At 38.9% G+C, this 19316-nt stretch overlaps 1 protein-coding gene across 8 annotated transcripts in view; it reads left to right on the top strand.

Moving 5' to 3' along the window:
* LOC133554755 (neural cell adhesion molecule L1-like protein) overlaps positions 1-19316 on the top strand; it is a 156483-nt gene that overhangs the window by 43939 nt on the left and 93228 nt on the right. For all 8 annotated transcript variants that reach the window (XM_061903868.1, XM_061903867.1, XM_061903863.1 and 5 more), the window contains exons 13-19: positions 1098-1264; positions 1581-1746; positions 3798-3922; positions 5668-5772; positions 13233-13430; positions 14764-14834; positions 14904-15126. In XM_061903868.1, the coding sequence (XP_061759852.1) occupies positions 1098-1264; positions 1581-1746; positions 3798-3922; positions 5668-5772; positions 13233-13430; positions 14764-14834; positions 14904-15126 (1055 nt within the window). The remainder of the gene's footprint in view (positions 1-1097; positions 1265-1580; positions 1747-3797; positions 3923-5667; positions 5773-13232; positions 13431-14763; positions 14835-14903; positions 15127-19316) is intronic.

Here is a 19316-nt window from a genome sequence, read left to right as displayed (position 1 = left end):
AGAATTGGAACAGCTTGCATTTCCTCAGTGGAAACTGATATCCTCTCCACGCAGGAGAAGGGGGCAGAGCATCAAAGAGAAGCGGTAGATCAACTATTCTACAAAAGGGGTCTATTTAAAGGAGAGAGTATAAAAAAAGATTTTTAAGATGAGACTTAAATGCTTCTACTGAGGTATCATCCCTAACTGTTACCGGTAGGGCATTCCAGAGTAATGGAGCCCGAGCAGAATATGTTTTGAAGCCTGCAGACTTCTTTAAGACTCTGGGAATTACAAATAAGCCAGACTTCTTGGAACAAAGATTTCTGGCCGGGAAATACGGTACAATACAATCAGCACGATTTGATGGAGGTACGTATTTCATAAGCAAGTAATAAAAAATCAGTAATATTTGCGTTTGTCGGAATCTTGTATTTCAGTATGCATTTCTTTACAGTTCATTTTTTTTTTGTATCACAAATAGAGCTACCTTGAAAAAAATATATATATTTGAGTTTTATTATTATAACTGGCAAGATTTAAATATTACTTTACTTAGGGGAGAGATTTATACTCAAACAGTGCGGCCATCGTCTTTGTGCTATTTTGCGATGAATTGTCATTAAATATAGACATGTCGTCTTATTTGAATGTATACAGTATACCGATTTACTGAGAGTTTAATAAGCAAATACTTGTTGAACCTTTGATGAGCTACTCTAAATCAGCTGGAGATCTCTATTTTCGGTAGACTTATTACTACCATCTGTCATTAATATGTCATAAATTTTGCACAATATTGGAGCTTTCATAATAGCAGGCAATCAATGTCTTCAATTCAGATAGGTCAGAGGTCACTAATATTATTGAGAGGATGTGGCTAACAATGTCTGCTCTAGTCCATCCCAAGGACACCTCCTAACTTTTCTTTTTCTGTGTGTGTGTGCCTTTAACATGCAAAAATATTGCTTTAAATTAGTTCGACATAATGGATTTAGCTGTCAGATATGCAGCGTATATATATATATATATATATATATATATATATATACACACTGTATATGTTTGAATCCCCGGCTCTCTCTCTCTCTCTCTCTCTCTCTCTCTCTCTCTCTCAGGGCCAAAGACGAGACTCCAGAAGCCATCGAGGGAGAACGATTTATTATGCTCCACGACGGCTCATTACAGATATCCAGCACGGAAAAGGAAGACAGCGGCGAATACGTCTGTGTTGCCGATAACAGCGAGGGCAAGTCGTCTATCACCGCTGTGCTGGCTGTGAAAGGTATCACAAGAAAATAAGTAAATTGCTTAAGCATTAGTATACAAGATTGCTCTTAAAGGGCCATGCCCGTGACAAATTAACCTATTGCCAAGATTTTTTTTTTTTTTTTTTTTTTTTGTATGGTTGAGAGCTAAATTAGTAAATTAGCTTAAGGGATGACAGGGAATTTGGAAGGCAGCCTGGTTAATGACTTTTTTTTTTCCCAGACTGCAAGGACTAATGATGGGATGGAATTAAAGTAATTGCTATGTTTTATTGAGTGTTTCACTACAGGTTTGCATGGACTCATGTAGTTCTGTCACTGATCTGTTGATAGAACCCACACAAATTGTAAATGGGCCTCAGGACATGCAGGTCATCAGCGGGACCACAGCTCACCTGACGTGCCAGGCGCAGTACGATGAAAGTCTGAAGGACTCTTTTCAGACGGTTTGGATCAAGGATGGGGAGAAAATTCAACTTTCCTTAGAGGAACCTTCTAGGTTTGTGGAAGATTTCAAGGTTCTTCAATGCTTTAATTTTTCCATTTTTGAATCTATGTACAGAGGCAGGGCTTCACGGTGGGAGAGGGGTTTGTGCGTCTGCCTCACAATACAAAGGTCCTGAGTAGTCAGGGTTCAATCACGGGCTCGGGATCTTTCTGTTTGGAGTTTGCATGTCCTCCCCTTGAATGCGTGGGTTCACTCTGGGTACTCTGGCTTCCTCCCACTTCCAAAGACATGCACCTAGGGATAGGTAATTGGCAACGTTAAATTGGCCCTAGTGTGTGAATGTGAGTGTGAATGTTGTCTGTCTATCTGTGTTGGCCCTGTGATGAGGTGGTGACTTGTCCAGGGTGTACCCCCCCTTCCGCCTGATTGTAGCTGAGATAGGCACCAGCGCCCCCCGCAATCCCAAAGGGAATAAGCGGTAGGAAATGGATGGATGGATGAATGGATGGATGTACAGAGGCAAGGCAATATGTTTGGTCTCATATGAAATAGGCCCTATTTTTTGGGACTGTCTAGCTTTTTGGTCTCTTTTTTTTACTTTATTATTGTTTGAGAGTTATGTCATGTAACAAAATAGCCTATCTGTGGGGCCCCCATTGTGCATACAGTGGGGCAAAAAAGTATTTAGTCAGCCAGCGATTGTGCAAGTTCTCCCACTTAAAATGATGACAGAGGTCTGTAATTTTCACAATAGGTACACTTCAACTGTGAGAGACAAAATGTGAAAAAAAAATTCAGGAATTCGCATTGTAGGAATTTTTTAAACAATTTATTTGTAAATTATGGTGGAAAGTAAGTATTTGGTCAACCATTCAAAGCTCTCACTGATGGAAGGAGTTTTTGGCTCAAAATCTAACAATACATGGCCCCATTCATTCTTTCCTTAACACGGATCAATCGTCCTGTCCCCTTAGCAGAAAAACAGCCCCAAAGCATGATGTTTCTACCCCCATGCTTCACAGTAGGTGTGGTGTTCTTGGGATGCAACTCAGTATTCTTCTTCCTCCAAACACGACAAGTTGAGTTTATACCAAAACGGATACATGGATGATACAGCAAAGAATTGGGAGAATGTCATGAGGTCAGATGAAACCAAAATAGAACATCATGCTTTGCGGCTGTTTTTCTGCTAAGGGGACAAGACGATTGATCCGTGTTAAGGAAAGAATGAATGGGGCCATGTATCGTGAGATTTTGAGCCAAAACCTCCTTCCATCAGTGAGAGCTTTGAGTGGTTGACTAAATACTTATTTTCCACCATAATTTACAAATACATTCTTTAAAATTCCTACAATGTGAATTCCTGGATTTTTTTTCCGCATTCTGTCTCTCACAGTTGAAGTGTACCTATGATGAAAATTACAGACCTCTGTCATCATTCTAAGTGGGAGAACTTGCACAATCGCTGGCTGACTAAATATTTTTTGCCCCACTGTAGATGTCATCTAATGAATGATGTTTGAAATTGTACCGCAGATGTATTCCTTGGCCCGTCCTGCTCCGTCATTGATAGGAATGTGATGGCAAAGTTCCTGAGTCATTCTCATGGTCCCCTTTGGTGGACAATTTTAGTGCCGGGCTTGTATGCTGATGTACTAGAATTGAATCCTGGCCGCAACTTTATGGTTTGATTGCACGAAGACGTGGGCTCTGAACCGAGGATGTTGTTGTTGCTTGTGCAGCCCTTTGAGACACTTGTGATTTAGGGCTATATAAATAAACATTGATGATTGATTGATTGAAAAAAAAGAAGAAAAAAAAAAGATTACTGAACAATTTATTTCCCAATGAATTTGTTTTAGTTCAAAACATGCATGAAATTAAATTGAAGATTGATTAAAAAAGAATGACGATTGTTTTAATTGTGTGAAAAAAAAGTTGTAATAGGGGGTCCTCAGAATAAAAGTCTGTCTTGGGCCCCAATTTAGTCAGGGCGGCCCCAAAAATAGGTATCGTACATCCAGCTCATTACCTTGTTGAGTCAGGTATCGTTTGCACTGTACATACAAGCGATGACCTAATCAAATGGCTCTGATGTTTAGGTACTTTTTGAGTGATGGCATGCTGCAGATTATGAACGTGAAACTGAGCGATGAAGGAATGTACACGTGCATGGCCAGGACTCATCTGGACGTGGACAACGTCACTGCACTCCTCACAGTGCTTGGTAAGATGCTCATTTTTGTATTATGGTATCCGTGCATGTATTCAGAAGCATGCGGAAGAATGCTACTTTTTAATTTTCGCTTAAATGTCTGTGTCCAAAATGTATTATCCGATCATTTTTTTTTTCTTTGTTTTCTTAAATTACTGCCTAGCCGAGTGGACGGGAGTAGCATGATTACATTTTTTGTTGTTGTTGGCTGCATTAGAAAGCTATCTAGTGTCAATTTAACAAAAAATAAATAAAAAAGACAATACAGTGTTAAGGTAACTACATATTAAACTAGTGACCTAGCGAACAACAGTGTCTGGATTATTATTAAAATCTATGAGACAAACTTTGTTCCATAACAAGTACATTTTTCGCACTACTCCAAATACCAAACTGTCTAACGGTTCTCTTTTTGATAATGTCTGTTGCTAATGCAATGCTTTGTTATGACGCACCTAACCACATATTTACCTCAGGTTGCACGAGTGAATTGTAAGTGTGTTTTTTCCCCTGGTATGCAGCCTCCTTAAGTAGTTGGTGATACACAAATATTTTTTATATAAAAATACTAGTGTGTCACCAAGGAGTGCCAGAAATAAATGAATTAATACATCTTAAATAATAATTACATAAATCTGTCATTAATCGCGATTTAAATTAAATAAATCCATATGTTGTTAAGGTAAATGTGTCATTCATTGATTTAAAGTAAACAATTCATGTATTTATATTTATAATTAACTTATTTCAAGATCAAAATTATTTAATCAATAATGTCATTATTTTACAATTGAATTATTTATTTTACACCACACTGTCTTCAAAGACTGCCAATGATGCAGACTTTAGACCAGGGGTGTCAAACTTATTTTAGATAAGGAGCCACATGGAGAAAAATCTACTCTCAAGTGGGCCGGACTGCTAAAATCACTGCACGATAACTTAAAAATAAAGACAACTTCAGTTTGTTTTCTTTGTTTAAAAACAGAACAAACACATTCTGAAATTGGGTTAATAGTATTCTTTCTTTATTTGTCGTTATTTATATTTTCTGAATAAATTATGTAATAATGTTAATTAGTCAACTCATTGGTGTTCATTTTCAATCTATTAATATAAAAAAATTCATAAAATCTAATTACAGTATGTTATTTATGTAGTTTGATCATTTTCCTAGACTGATGTACTAACGTCACGTGGTTTATTTTGTATATATGTAGCATCATCTACAAAGATACAAATTATTGCTATTGCGACATCCAGTGAACACATTTAGAACACCTGTTTCTTTCATTCAAAAATATTAGGTACATTTTTATATTTGACAAACTCATCCTGCCAGCCGGATAAAAGCTGTTTGCGGGCCGGATCCGGCCCTCGAGCCGTACGTTTGACACCCAAGCTTCAGACCAAAGTAATTATTGAACAAGATTTGTGTTAGACCCGCCTACTGACTTTGATCAGTGAGTTTCAAAAATAAAATTAATAAATGCAATATGAAATAAATGCATACACAATTAAACAATTTGCTGAAATACTTAAGTATAGAAAAAATAAAATATTAAAAAGAAAAAAGTTAAATATGAAATACCATTTTGAAATGTAATTTTTTGATAACCCATTCAAAAACATGTATTAATTTATTTAAAATTGTGTTAAATTAATAGCACTGTTGAGTCATTAATTTAAAGATGTGTTAATGTGACACATGACATCAAACTATTGTGTTTGTAATCAGTTATTATTGCATGTTGCAGATGTTCCTGATGCTCCTCAAAATGTACTTATAACTAAACTTAATAATCCCAGGAATATTAGTCTATCTTGGATACCTGGCAGTGATCACAACAGCTCTGTAATAGGTGAGTGAAAACCTCTTTTGTGTGTGTGTGTGTGTGTGTGTGTGTGTGTTTACAGTTTTATACTTTTCAAAAGGTGTTCCATAACCCTTTGTGTATTTTTTAAAATGTTAGAGATTTGAAAATAATGGCCGAGTTATTTATTTATTTAGTTGCGGGTACAGTTTACTTATTAAAAAAGTTCCCTGCGCTTGGCAATTACTCAACTCCCATTTGTGCACTTATGTGATAATCACAATTCATATTATTACTATTAATGTTCCACTAAAATATAGTAGACCCTTCAAAGTTTATCATACTTCATTTAATGAGGATTGTAATTCAATATAGAACAAGGGAAATTGTCATACAAATATAAAGAACAGTTAACTGAATATTAAAACTAAATACAAGTGAAATAAAGTACATCTAATTATGTGCTTTTCAGAAACATGAAGGGGTTTACAGGCCGATGACATGAAAAAAATGTAATGTAATGTAAAATGTATTAATTAATTTTACAGTATTTATCAAATTGAACTGCTTAGGAGCACCCTTTTCTGTAACAAATAAACAAAACACAAATTTAAGAAATTACCCATATGGTTATCTTTACACTTTTTATCATAACCATTCATGATATACCCTTCTTCTGTGGAGGCATCAAAATAAACATTGGAATGAAAAAAAAAAACAGTCATGTTAATCAGGGGTCTCAAACTCGATTTACAAATAAGGAATATTCTCTCTCTCTCTCTCTCTCTCTCTCTCTCTCTCTCTCTCTCTCTCTCTCTCTCTCTCTTCATTGTCTTCTATATTGCACTGATTGCCTTCTTCTGACCACGGCGCAGCCATTTGAGTCCAAATTAGTACAAATATTTTAGACAAACTAAATATTGGCTTTATAAACCACAATGTGAGTGCTACATAATTATATTTACATCTCCTACTATCATGGCCGTTCTTATAGGCATATTTTCTGCTATATGAAGACAGACAAATGCTAAATGGAGTGTGCTCGCTGTTTTACTCAAAAGATGCAATCCTCTGAACACGAGCTTACTGGATCAGCTTTGCATGTGCAATAAAGCAAAGCTTGAGTAGATCAGGTCCCAACTACAATACCAATGCAAAAGCAAAACAAAAAACATTTAACACAAAGAGCAACTTATTTTAAGTAAGCGTAGTGTCTTTGACCAACTTCCACGCGACCCAACAGTGTCAAAATATACATGTTTACGTTAAATTTCCCATCTATAATGACTTACAGGGGAACAGCAGTTTGTTTTCAAATTTTGCCCCTGGCTCGCAGTTATTGTGAGTGACAAGAAGACATTTTTTTTCGCTTTCTAACATGTAAACATTGTCTCGTTTTAGATGACTAGCAATGCAGCTACTGGGAGCTATCAATTGTACCTCTAAATAACTTAATAAGATAAATTAACAAATTATCAATAATACCTTATTTAAGTTCTCTAACCCGTATCATAACCAAGCTGTAGCGACATTGTTATTGTAAGAGCAATCACTGATGAACTATTTTTCTAGCGTATTAACTAGGGCTGCCAATTTTTGGGTGTCCCACGATTCAATTCAATATCGATTATTCGGGTTGCGATTGTATAATAAATCGATTTTTTCGATTCAACGCGATTCTCGATTCAAAAACGTTATTTTTCCGATTCAAAATGATTCTGTATTCATTCAGTACATAGGATTTTAGCAGGATCCACCTCAGTCTGCTGACAAGCTAGCAGAGTAGTAGATTTTTGTAAAAATGATTTTATAATTGTAAAGGACATGGTTTTATCAACTGATTGCTATAATGTAAATGTGTTTTAACTATAAAATGAACCAAAAATATGACTGATTTTATCTTTGTGAAAACATTGGACACAGTGTGTTGTCAAGCTTATGAGATGAAAACCAGCACATTTAGCTGAACTGCACCAATTTTGTCAAGAGGAGTGGTCAAACATTTAAACAGAATCTTGCCAGAAGCTTGTGGATGGCTACCAAAAGTGCTTTATTGCAGTGAAACTTGCCAAAGGACATTTAACCAAATATTAACATTGCTGTATGTATACTTTTGACCCAGCATATTTGCTCACATTTTCAGTAGACCCATAATAAATTCCGAAAAGAACCAAACTTCATGAATGTTTTTTTGTGACCAACAAGTACGTGCTCCAATCACTCTATCACAAAAAAACAGGAGTTGTAGAAATTATTAGAACTCATTATGTTCTTGACAAGTTAATGTAAACTTTTGACCACGACTGTATTGTGACACGTTACAGACACTGTAACGTGTCTGTTACTAGATTACATATAGACCTGCAGTATGTATATAAAATGTTGAGTATTAAAGGTGTGTTACAGGGTTTGAAGGCTACAACGGGGACTCCCATTAGCTGCCTCTTTCAAAAGTTTTTTATCATCTTTAAAATCGTTAAAAAAAAACCCAAAAAAAAACAAGACGTGTTCTTTTGTCTCATAACGATTGGGAACGATAGGCAAAATTCCCGCAAAAAAGTGCAGTTCCAGTGAATGTGTGTGTGAATGGGCGAATGTGGTAATACTGTCAAAGCGCTTTGGGCTCCTTAAAAAGGGGTAGAAAAGCGCTATACAAGTACAACCCATTCACCATTTACCATTTGAATGTGTGTTTGTTTAGTTTTTTCCCCAATGTTCGTCATCATCACCACAAACCACACTAATTTAGTGCACATTTATGTTATCATGCTCTTCCTGACTGTGGGTTTTTGGTATGTTTTCAAACAAGAAGGAGACATCAACCACTTTTTATGAGCGTTTTAGAAGCAGCTCTGCAGTGATTTACAATGAAATCATTTTTTTATTTTTTTTACCACAAGATTTGTGTTAATGGCAGGGAGGCTGCCACTCAAGTTTTTTTTCCCCATTTAATAAATATTTTAATGATATGTATTCTGTGTGGAAAATAATAAACGTAATTGAAAAGATAGTTAAGGACATCAAAACGCATCAATTGAATTTGTTTTAATCAGTCCCTTATGTCCTCTTGCAGCTATACAATTATAAAACAATGTTGCTGAATAGACAATCATGTCTTTTTTTTTTTTATTTCTGACCGTCCAAAATATTGACACACACACACATGTAAGATGGAGGATTCTGGGTTCTTCATCATGTGTCTGTGCAGCACAAGCACTGATCCTGCAGCCTTGTGAGGAACTGCCAGTTTGCACATCCTTCCGACTTGTGCCAAATAAAACGCAAAAGAGTGCTCGCAAAACGGTGATGAGTGTTGATAAATCTCACTCCAGGCGATTAAATAATCAAATTATAATTTTCTCCTCCCACTATTGATGATCAGCATATGTTTTGCATATTCATAAAGACAGACGCAAAATAGATTGCACACCTTATTCTGCTCAAAAGAGGCAATCCACTTTGCAGACGTTTAGTACATGCACACCCTTAGTAAATCAGGCCCACAGTCTTAGTAGATCAGCCACTATACACTAACTAATAGTACACACAATGTTAAAGTTTGCACACACTCTTTAATGCGTGGTATCTGGATCTTAGTAGATCAAGCCCTCTGTGTGTAGTGTGATTCAGAATTGCCATAATATACTTAATCATTAGCTGCTCAGGGTGTGTGGGCTGCAATTACACTGAACTATAAAGTTAAATATAGAGGCCCACAATACATGGGCCTTTATAAGTGTTGCTTTCCAGCAATTTTTCTTTCTGTGTCCGTCACGCTTTCGCTCTCAATCCAGCTCCAGCTCCAACTCCCACTCCACCCCCTCTCTCCTCCAGGCTGTTGCCTTTTAACAGAGCGACAGGTGATTAGTTAACCATGCCCAGGTGGGCCATCTATCTACCTGTCGCTGATTTCGAGGCCGGTCCTGGCACACCCAGCTTCACTGCAGGCCGCAGGCCACGCCCCCCTCCATAGATGGATTTACAATATTAACTATGAACGATTAAACACTGAATATTGAGAAACATATGAAAGTCATAATACCCCCTCTCCATCGACATGTTTTACACTCAAGCAAAACGCAACAAAAATACAACAAACACAGCAAAATATGAACCCGAGAGTAAACCCCCCCCCCCCCCCCCCCCCTACTATCTATTATATCTGATATATCACTTAGCTTTAGAACTTTGTTGTAAAAATCTCCTTCCACGTCTGTCCCCGACTCCCACATTTCAGACTGGCCGCTCTGGAAACACTCTGTGGAAACAAACCACACCCATACTGCTTGGTGCCTCCTCTGAGCTGCTGTGACTTAGATTCCCATAGTAACTGATTAGATTACCATAGTAATTACTATATCATGCAAAAGCGCAGATTCCAACTATTAAAGTTAAAGTTAAAGTACCAATTTTTGTCACACCCACACACTGGGTGTGGTGAAATGTGTCCTCTGCGTTTGACCCAATCCCCTTGTTCATCACCTGGGAGGTGAGGGGAGCAGTGAGCAGCAACGGTGGCCGTGCACGGCAATCATTTTGGTGATTTAACCCCAAATTCCAACCCTTGATGCTGAGTGCCAAGCAGGGAGTTAATGGGTCCCATGTTTATAGTCTTTGGTTTGAACTCACAACCTACCGATATCAGGGCGGACGCTCTAACCCGGGGTTCGACAACCCAAGGCTTTAGCGCTGCCCTAGTGGCTCTCTGGAGATTTTTTAAAAATGTATGAAAAATGGAAAAAGATGAAGAGAAAAAATATATTTTTTGTTTTAATATGGTTTCTGTAGGCGGACAAACATGACACACATCTCCCTAATTGTTATGAAGCACACTGTTTATATTAAACATGCTTCACTGATTCGAATATTTGGCGAGCGCCGTTTTGTCCTACTCATTTTTTCGGTCTTTGAACTCACCGTGGTTTGTTTACAATCAGGGGTCACCAACCTTTTGAAACCAAGACCTACTTCTTGGGTACTGATTAATGCGAAGGGCTACCAGTTTGATACACACTTAAATAAATTGCCAGAAATAGCCAATTTGCTCAATTCACCTTTAATAAATAAATCTATATATATATATATAAAAAAAATGGGTATTTCTGTCTGTGATTCCGTCGTACATTTTTTTTCCTTTTACAGAAAGTTTGTTGTAGAGAATAAAAGATGAAAAAAACACTAAACTGAACGGTTTAAAAGAGGAGAAAACACGAAAAATATTAAAATTGAATTTTGAAATATCGTTTATCTTCAGTTTTGACTCTTTATAATTCAAAATTCAACCGAAAAAAAATGAACAGAAAAACTAGCTAATTCGAATCATTTTGAAAAAATTAAAAAAATAATTTATGGAACATCATTAGTGATTTTTCCTAAATAAGATTAATTTTATAATTTTGATGACATGTTAGATAGGCGCCAGCACCCCCCGCGACCCCGAAAGGGAATAAGCGGTAGAAAATGGATGGATGGATGTTTTAAATAGGTTAAAATCCAATCTGCACTTTGTTAGAATATATAACAAATTGGACCAAGCTATATTTCTAACAAAGACAAATCATTATTTCTTCTATATTTTCCAGAATAAAATGTTTAAAATAAATTCAAAAGACTTTGAAATAAGATTTAAATTTGATTTTACAGATTTTCTAGATTTGCCGGAATAATTTGTTTGAAATTTAATCATAATAAGTTTGAAGAAATATTTCACAAATATTCTTCCTCAAAAAAACAGAAGCTAAAATGAAGAATTAAATTAAAATGTATTTATTATTCTTTACAATAAAAAAATAAATTTACTTGAACATTGATTTAAATTGTCAGGAAAGAAGAGGAAGGAATTTAAAAGTTAAAAAGGTGTATGTGTTTAAAAATCCTAAAATCATTTTTAAGGTTGTATTTTTTCTCTAAAATTGTCTTTCTGAAAGTTATAAGAAGCAAAGTGAAAAAATAAATTAATTTATTTAAACAAGTGAAGACCAAGTCTTTAAAATATTTTCTTGAATTTTCAAATAGTATTTGAGTTTTGTCTCTCTTAGAATTAAAAATGTCAAGCAAAGCGAGACCAGCTTGCTAGTAAATAAATAAAATGTTAAAAATAGAGGCAGCTCACTGGTAAGTGCTGCTGTTTGAGCTATTTTTAGAACAGGCCAGCGGGCTACTCATCTGGTCCTTACGGGCTACCTGGTGCCCGCGGGCAACGCGTTGGTGACCCCTGGTTTACATGTACAACTTTTCCGACTTTTTAGGACGTGTTTTATGCCACTTCTTTTTCTGTTTTTAATGTTGTGCGTGAATGCACAAAGGTGAGTTTTGTTGATGTTATTGACTTGTGTGGAATGCCAATCGGGCATATTTGGTCACTGCATGACTGCAAGCTAATCGATGCTAACATGCTATTTTGGCCAGTTATATGTACACTGCATCATTATGCCTCATTTGTAGCTATATTTGAGATCATTTAGTTCCATTTAGGGCTTCACGGTGGCAGAGGGGTTAGTGTGTCTGCCTCACAATACGAAGGTCCTGCAGTCCTGGGTTCAAATCCAGGCTCGGGATCTTTCTGTGTGGAGTTTGCATGTTCTCCCCGTGAATGCGTGGGTTCCCTCCGGGTACTCCGGCTTCCTCCCACTTACAAAGACATGCACCTGGGGATAGGCCCCTCCCACTTCCAAAGACATGCACCTGGGGATAGGTTGATTGGCAACACTAAATTGGCCCTAGTGTGTGAATGTGAGTGTGAATGTTGTCTGTCTATCTGTGTTGGCCCTGCGATGAGGTAGCGACTTGTCCAGGGTGTACCCCGCCTCCCTCCCGATTGTAGCTGAGATAGGCGCCAGCGCCCCCCGCGACCCCAAAAGGGAATAAGCGGTAGAAAATGGATGGATGGATGGATAGTTCCATTTAAGTCCTCTTAATTCAATGTATATCTCTTGACACACTATCAGTATGTAATATAGCTTTTAAATGAGTTTTGCAGCTCCAGACAGATTTATTTTTGTATTTTTGGTCTAATAAGGCTCTTTCAACATTTTGGGTTCCCGACCCCTGCTCTAACCACTAGCCCACTGAGTAGAATTGAAATACTTTGTATAGTTCAAGACTTACGGTCATTTGAAAACATCACTGCGCATCTCGATGGCAGCTACAGTTTCCTTTTATGGGAATATCCGGCGGGCCGGATTGAAAAGCTTAACGGGCCCTAATTTGCCCCGGTCTGCACTAGATGGATGGAGCCTGCGTACCACAGTTTGCGAATCACTGCTTTAGAAGATTTGCTGACGTCATGCATGATCATGGTTTGAACTTTGTTTAACTTCTGCGGTTTGATTTCTAACTCCTAACCATAACACTTTTGGTGACATTCCACTTTGGAGGTTCTGCTGTACATTCATTCCTATGAATAGGATGCGTATAGTGGGCTTTCAAGAAGTTCAAAGGAGTGTGCGTGAGTGCTTGTGATGATGATGATTAAATGTGCACGACCTTGATCTTCTGCATTAATACAGAATTCATTGTGGAGTATGAGGAGAGTCAGTGGGAGCCGGGGAAGTGGAAGGAGCTACACAAAGTCCCCGGTAACCAGGCAACAGTCGAGCTGGCGCTACACGGACATCTTAACTACCAGTTCAGAGTGTACGCCGTCAACGCTATCGGACCTGGGCCCCCCAGTGAGCCCACTGAGCGCTACAAAACCCCTCCAGCTGGTGAGACCCGCTCACTCGCTTTAATTCATGCTTCCTGCTGTGGTGTAATATAGAGGAAGTTTTTAGTTTTTTTTAAATGGTGTGGGCCAGGCCTGATTGAAACATAATTTCCAGGCAGGGGAGCTTGTAGATAGTTTTGAAAAGGTTCAAAGTCTTTGATTAACATCAACAAGTTGTGCAATAACAAGTTATGGACTTGGAGAAGGCATTTGACTGTGTCCCTCAGGAAGTCCTGTGGGGACTGCTCAGAGAGTATGGGGTATCAGACTGTCTGATTGTGGCGGTCCGCTCCCTGTACGATCAGTGTCAGAGCTTGGTCCGTATTGTCGGCAGTAAGTCGGACACGTTTCCAGTGAGGGTTGGACTCCGCCAAGGCTGCCCTTTGTCACCGATTCTGTTCATAACTTTTATGGACATAATTTCTAGGTGCAGTCAGGGCGTTGAGGGGATCCGGTTTGGTGGCTGCAGGATTAGGTCTCTGCTTTTTGCAGATGATGTGGTCCTGATGGCTTCATCTGGCCAGGATCTTCAGCTCTCACTGGATGGGTTCGCAGCCGAGTGTGAAGAGACTGGGCTGAGAATCAGCACCTCAAAGTCCGAGTTCATGGTTCTCACTCGTAAAAGGGTGGAGTGCCATCTTCAGGTTGGGGAGGAGACCCTGCCCCAAGTGGAGGAGTTCAAGTACCTCGGAGTCTTGTTCACGAGTGAAGGAAGAGTGGATCATGAGGCGGATCGGTGCGGTGTCTTCAGTAATGCAGACGCTGTATCGATCCGTTGTGGTGAAGAAAGAGCTGAGCCGGAAGGCAAAGCTCTCAATTTACCGGTCGATCTACGTTCCCATCCTCACCTATGGTCATGAGCTTTGGGTTATGACCGAAGGGACGAGATCACGGGTACAAGCGGCCTAAATGAGTTTCCTCCGCCGGGTTAGAGGGCTATCCCTTAGAGATAGGGTGAGAAGCTCTGTCATCTGGGAGGAGCTCAAAGTAAAGCCGCTGCTCCTCCACATCCAGAGGAGCCAGATGAGGTGGCTCAGGTATCTGGTCAGGATGCCACCCAAACACCTCCCTCGGAAGGTGTTTCGGGCACGTCCGACCGGTAGGAGGCCACGGGGAAGACCCAGGACACGTTGGGAAGACTATGTCTCCCGGCTGGCCTGGGAACGGCTTGGGATTCTTCGGGAAGGGCTGGACGAAGTGGCTGGGGAGAGGAAAGTCTGGGCTTCCCTGCTTAGGCTGCTGCCCCCGCTACCCGGATGGATGGATGGAAGTTGTGCAATATTCAGGATCCAACAATCAAACAGTTTTTTCCTTTTTTACAAATCTCCTTAAAGCACCCGATAGGAACCCAGAAAACATCAAAATCCATGGCCATGTTCCTCATCAAATGGATATTGGCTGGGAGGTAAGACATTGTCGAACATGCAAACGTACTGTGAAAATATTTCTACAAACTGCATTGTTCTCTTTGTAGCCGCTGTTACCTGTGGAACAAAATGGCCCCGGCTTGGAATACAAGGTGAGCTACAGGAAACTCGATGTGGATGACACGTGGTCGGAACACCTGGTCAAAAGGCACTCCTTCGTTGTGAGCAACACGTCAACGTTCATTCCGTATGAGATCAAAATTCGGAGCAGGAACAGCCATGGCTGGGGACCGCAGCCAAAAATTGTGACGGGTTACTCTGGAGAAGACGGTGAGTGACGGGAAATAATGATCCAGCTAACTTTTTACATGTCATTCATCACAAGACAGAACTAAAAGGTTCATAGTTCTTTGAGAAGCAAACATTGATCTGACAACTATGGCTTATTGCATGTCTATCGTGGACATTCCGAGAAACAAGTAATCACACTCATGCTTTTGTGCATCAAACCACCGTGATGTTAAAGTTATGTCCCCGCCTGTGCTGCTCACATCTCGTACGGAAAAAGTTGCATGAGCTTGAATGAATGAAATTAGTATATTTCAGTCATATAGTCAACCATTTTGTGTGATCAATTTAACAGCACAGATTATACATATTAACAATCATACACATTCACACACTAAAAGAAAAGAAAAAGAATGACCGAATACGGAATAGGCTGAAACCAAGGCTTGTTACTGTCTATCCTATACATTCACTGAAAAATTGATTTCCTGGAACATTAACGTTCAAAAAATCAATGGGATGAAAGTAATTGTTGCTATATTTTATGTTCCATTATTTCACCTTTCAAGGCCATCTTAAGCCTTATCAAAGAACCACATGTCTTCAAATCATCACTGAGCTTGTTCCACCATTTAACTCCTAAAATGAAACACATTTGTATTTTATATTCGTTCTTACTTTACCTATTTCAAAAATCAATATCCCCGTAAATAATAGTTTTCTCCTCTTAATTTAAATAACCTAAGAGTACGAGCTGGAAGGCTGTTGTTCTTGACTTGAAACATTATTTCCATTGTTTTTAAAAACACAATATCTGAAAATGTTAACAAATTACAACTTTTGAAAAATGTATTGGTAGGTTGATAGTAGCACATTTTGTGTATTATTGTAATTACCCTTTTTTGAAGTTTAATTATTGGGACTATTTTTGTTCCATCCATCCATCCATTTCTACCGCTTATTCCCTGTGGGGGCGGAAGGCGGGGTACACCCTGGAGACCTGGACAAGTCGCCACCTCATCGTAGGGCCTATATGTTTGTTTTAAAAACATTTCCCCAAACTTCAACACGATGTTTAATATGGAAAAAATAAAAGAATAATATAACATCTGCAGACATTTCTTATTCAGCATGTCTTACTTTATAAAATATAGCAATGGATTTGAAAATGTTTCCCTTTTTATATTCAATATGCGGTTTCCAACATATTTTATGATCAACTATTATTCCCAAGAATTTTATTTCATATACTTTTATCAATTTCCACTTGATTAAGAGCGGCATGGCATAGTGGGTAGAGCGGCCGGCCAGAAACCTGAGGGTTGCAGGTTCGCTTCCCACCTATTAACATACAAAAAAAATTTGCTGCTGTTGTGTCCTTGGGCAGGACACTTCACCCTTTGTCCCCGGTGCCGCTCACACTGGTGAATGAATGATAGGTGGTGGTCGGAGGGGCCGTAGGCGCAAAACTGGCAGCCACGCTTCCGTCAGTCTACCCCAGGGTAGCTGTGGCTACTGATGTAGCTTAGCACCACCAGGTGTGAATGAATGTTGAGTCCCACTTCTCTGTGAGCCCCTTGAGTGTTTAGAAAAGCGTGATATATACGGTAAATCTAAAATCTCTAAATCTAAGTTATGATTTATTTTCATGTTGCTTCACAATTTGTCCTAGCACCACTAAACACCATACATTTAGTTTTCTTATCATTTATTCATAACTTATTAAAACCATGAAATTGATTGATTGAATTATCACGTCTTCATACCAAGGACTATAAAAATGGGACCCATTACCTCCCTGCTTGACACTCAGCATCAAGGGTTGGAATTGTGGGTTGAATCAAACAAAAAGGATTCCCGGGCGCAGACCCCGCTGCTGCTCACTGCTCCCCTCACCTCCCAGGGGGTGATCGAGGGTGATGGGTCAAATGCAGAGAATAATTTCGCCACACCTCGTGTGTGTGTGTGACAATCATTGGTACTTTAACTTAACTTCAAGCAGTTGAGGCAAAGTATTATCTCTGATAGTTGAGCTACACCCATGCAACAAAAACTCCTCAATACAGTGGTACCTCTGCTTACCATTGTCCCAGCTCACAAGTTGATTCGTATACAAACTGTCTCTCAGCTAATTGTTCTGCTATAGGCTGCCACCAAAAAGTTTGGTTACAAGCATCCCCACCGCTAGCTGGCCTAGTGAATGTGGCAGTGAAACAGTAAGAGCCGACCTGAACATCTGGTGTCTCTCTACAAAATAGGGGTTGTACATTATACTGGTTCCTACAAACTACCACGGTACTAATTAATAAAAAAAAAAAAGTATTATAATGCCTTTGATAAATACCAGTATGTATATTTTTTTCATCAGCTTTCAGTAATGTGCGCTGCCGCGACAATGCTGGCATAAAAAATGTTGCATGTTAGTCAACACACACACAGCACTTGCAAGCAGAATGTGTGGAGAAAGAAGAGGGCGAATGGATATATTTTGGCTTTAAACCTAAAAATGAAGGTGGAAACTATAAACACTGCAGCGCTGCTCTACAAGCAGTGCTTTAACCTCTTAAAGGGGAACATTATCACCAGACCTATGTAAGCGTCAATATATACCTTGATGTTGCAGAAAAAAGAACATATATTTTTTTAACCGATTTCCGAACTCTAAATGGGTGAATTTTGGCGAATTAAACGCCTTTCTATTATTCGCTCTGACGTCACCTAGGTAGTCAGTCCGCCATTTTCTCAAACACATTACAAACATCGAGTCTAACAAACTTTTTTTCTTTTCCGTTTTTTCGACTGTTTTCCGTACCTTGGAGAGATGCCTCATCGGTGTGTTGTCGGAGGGTGCAACAACACGATCAGGGACGGATTCAAGTTGACTTACGTGGAGTGTGCTTCGATTAGCACGGCATACTAATTGATGCTAACATGCTATTTAGGCTAGCTGTATGTACATTTGTAGCTATATTTGCATCCAGCCTTTCTCTCCACCCACATTTAATGCCAAACAAACACTTACCAATCGACAGATTTAAGTTGCTCCAGTTTCACAAGATGCGAAAGTCCTGATCGTTTGGTCTGCACATTTTACCGGCGATGCTAAGGCAGATATGGCACAGAGATGTAAGGATATCCTGCAGATGCATTTCCATTGATATAGTCAACGAAATCACAAAAGTGAATTTTGTTGATGTTATTGACTTATGTGCTAATCAGACATATTTGGTCACGGCATGACTGCCAGCTAATCGATGCTAACATGCTATTTAGGCTAGCTGTATGTACATTTGTAGCTATAATTGCATCCAGCCTTTCTCTCCACCCACATTTAATGCCAAACAAACACCTACCAATCGACAGATTTAAGTTGCTCCAGTGTCACAAGATGCGAAAGTCCCGATCGTTTGGTCCGCACATTTTACCGGTGATGCTAAGGCAGACATGGCACAGAGATTTATGGATATCCTGCAGATGCATTTCCAACGACATCCTGCGACACTCAATCGAAGGCGATCGCCGAATTGCGTCAATAGCTATTCGCTCAATAGCTTCAGTTTCTTCTTCAATTTCGTTTTCGCTATCTGCCTCCATACTCCAACCATCCGTTTCGATACATGCGTAATCTGTTGTGTTGAATCGCTTAGGCCGCTGAAATCCGAGTCTGAATACAAGCTAATGTCGCTATATCTTGCTGTGCTAGCCGCCATGTTGGGATCACTAAATGATGTCGGAGGAAAATGGACGATGGATTTAAAGATAACGAAAATCAGGCACTTTAAAGCCTTTTTCGGGATATTCCGCGATGGGTAAAATTTTCAAAAAAACTTCTAAAAATAAAATAAGCCACTGAGAACTGATTTTTTTTGGTTTTAACCCTTCTGAAATTGTGATAATGTTCCCCTTTAAGCCCAAAATGTTTGTTTACACGATTTGTTTATTTGTCTTTGCTATTCGGGTTTATTGGACCCAAAATAGAATAAAAACTAAAAATCCTATTTTCATATGATGTACTTAGTCCATAAGTAGCAAGCGTGTACTTTATGTGTAGTGTTTTTTTTTCCATTGTACTGTATGTTATACTCTTCTGACACCACCAGATCGTGTAAACAAACATTTTGGGCTTAAAGGGGAACATTATCACAATTTCAGAAGGGTTAAAACCAAAAAAAATCAGTTCTCAGTGGCTTATTTTATTTTTAGAAGTTTTTTTGAAAATTTTAAGTGTATAA

This window comes from Nerophis ophidion, linkage group LG06, assembly GCF_033978795.1.
Source record: "Nerophis ophidion isolate RoL-2023_Sa linkage group LG06, RoL_Noph_v1.0, whole genome shotgun sequence".
Classification (NCBI taxonomy): Eukaryota; Metazoa; Chordata; class Actinopteri; order Syngnathiformes; family Syngnathidae; genus Nerophis; species Nerophis ophidion.
The sequence above is the reverse complement of the archived record's forward strand: the minus strand, read 5'-3'. Positions and strand labels throughout refer to the sequence as shown.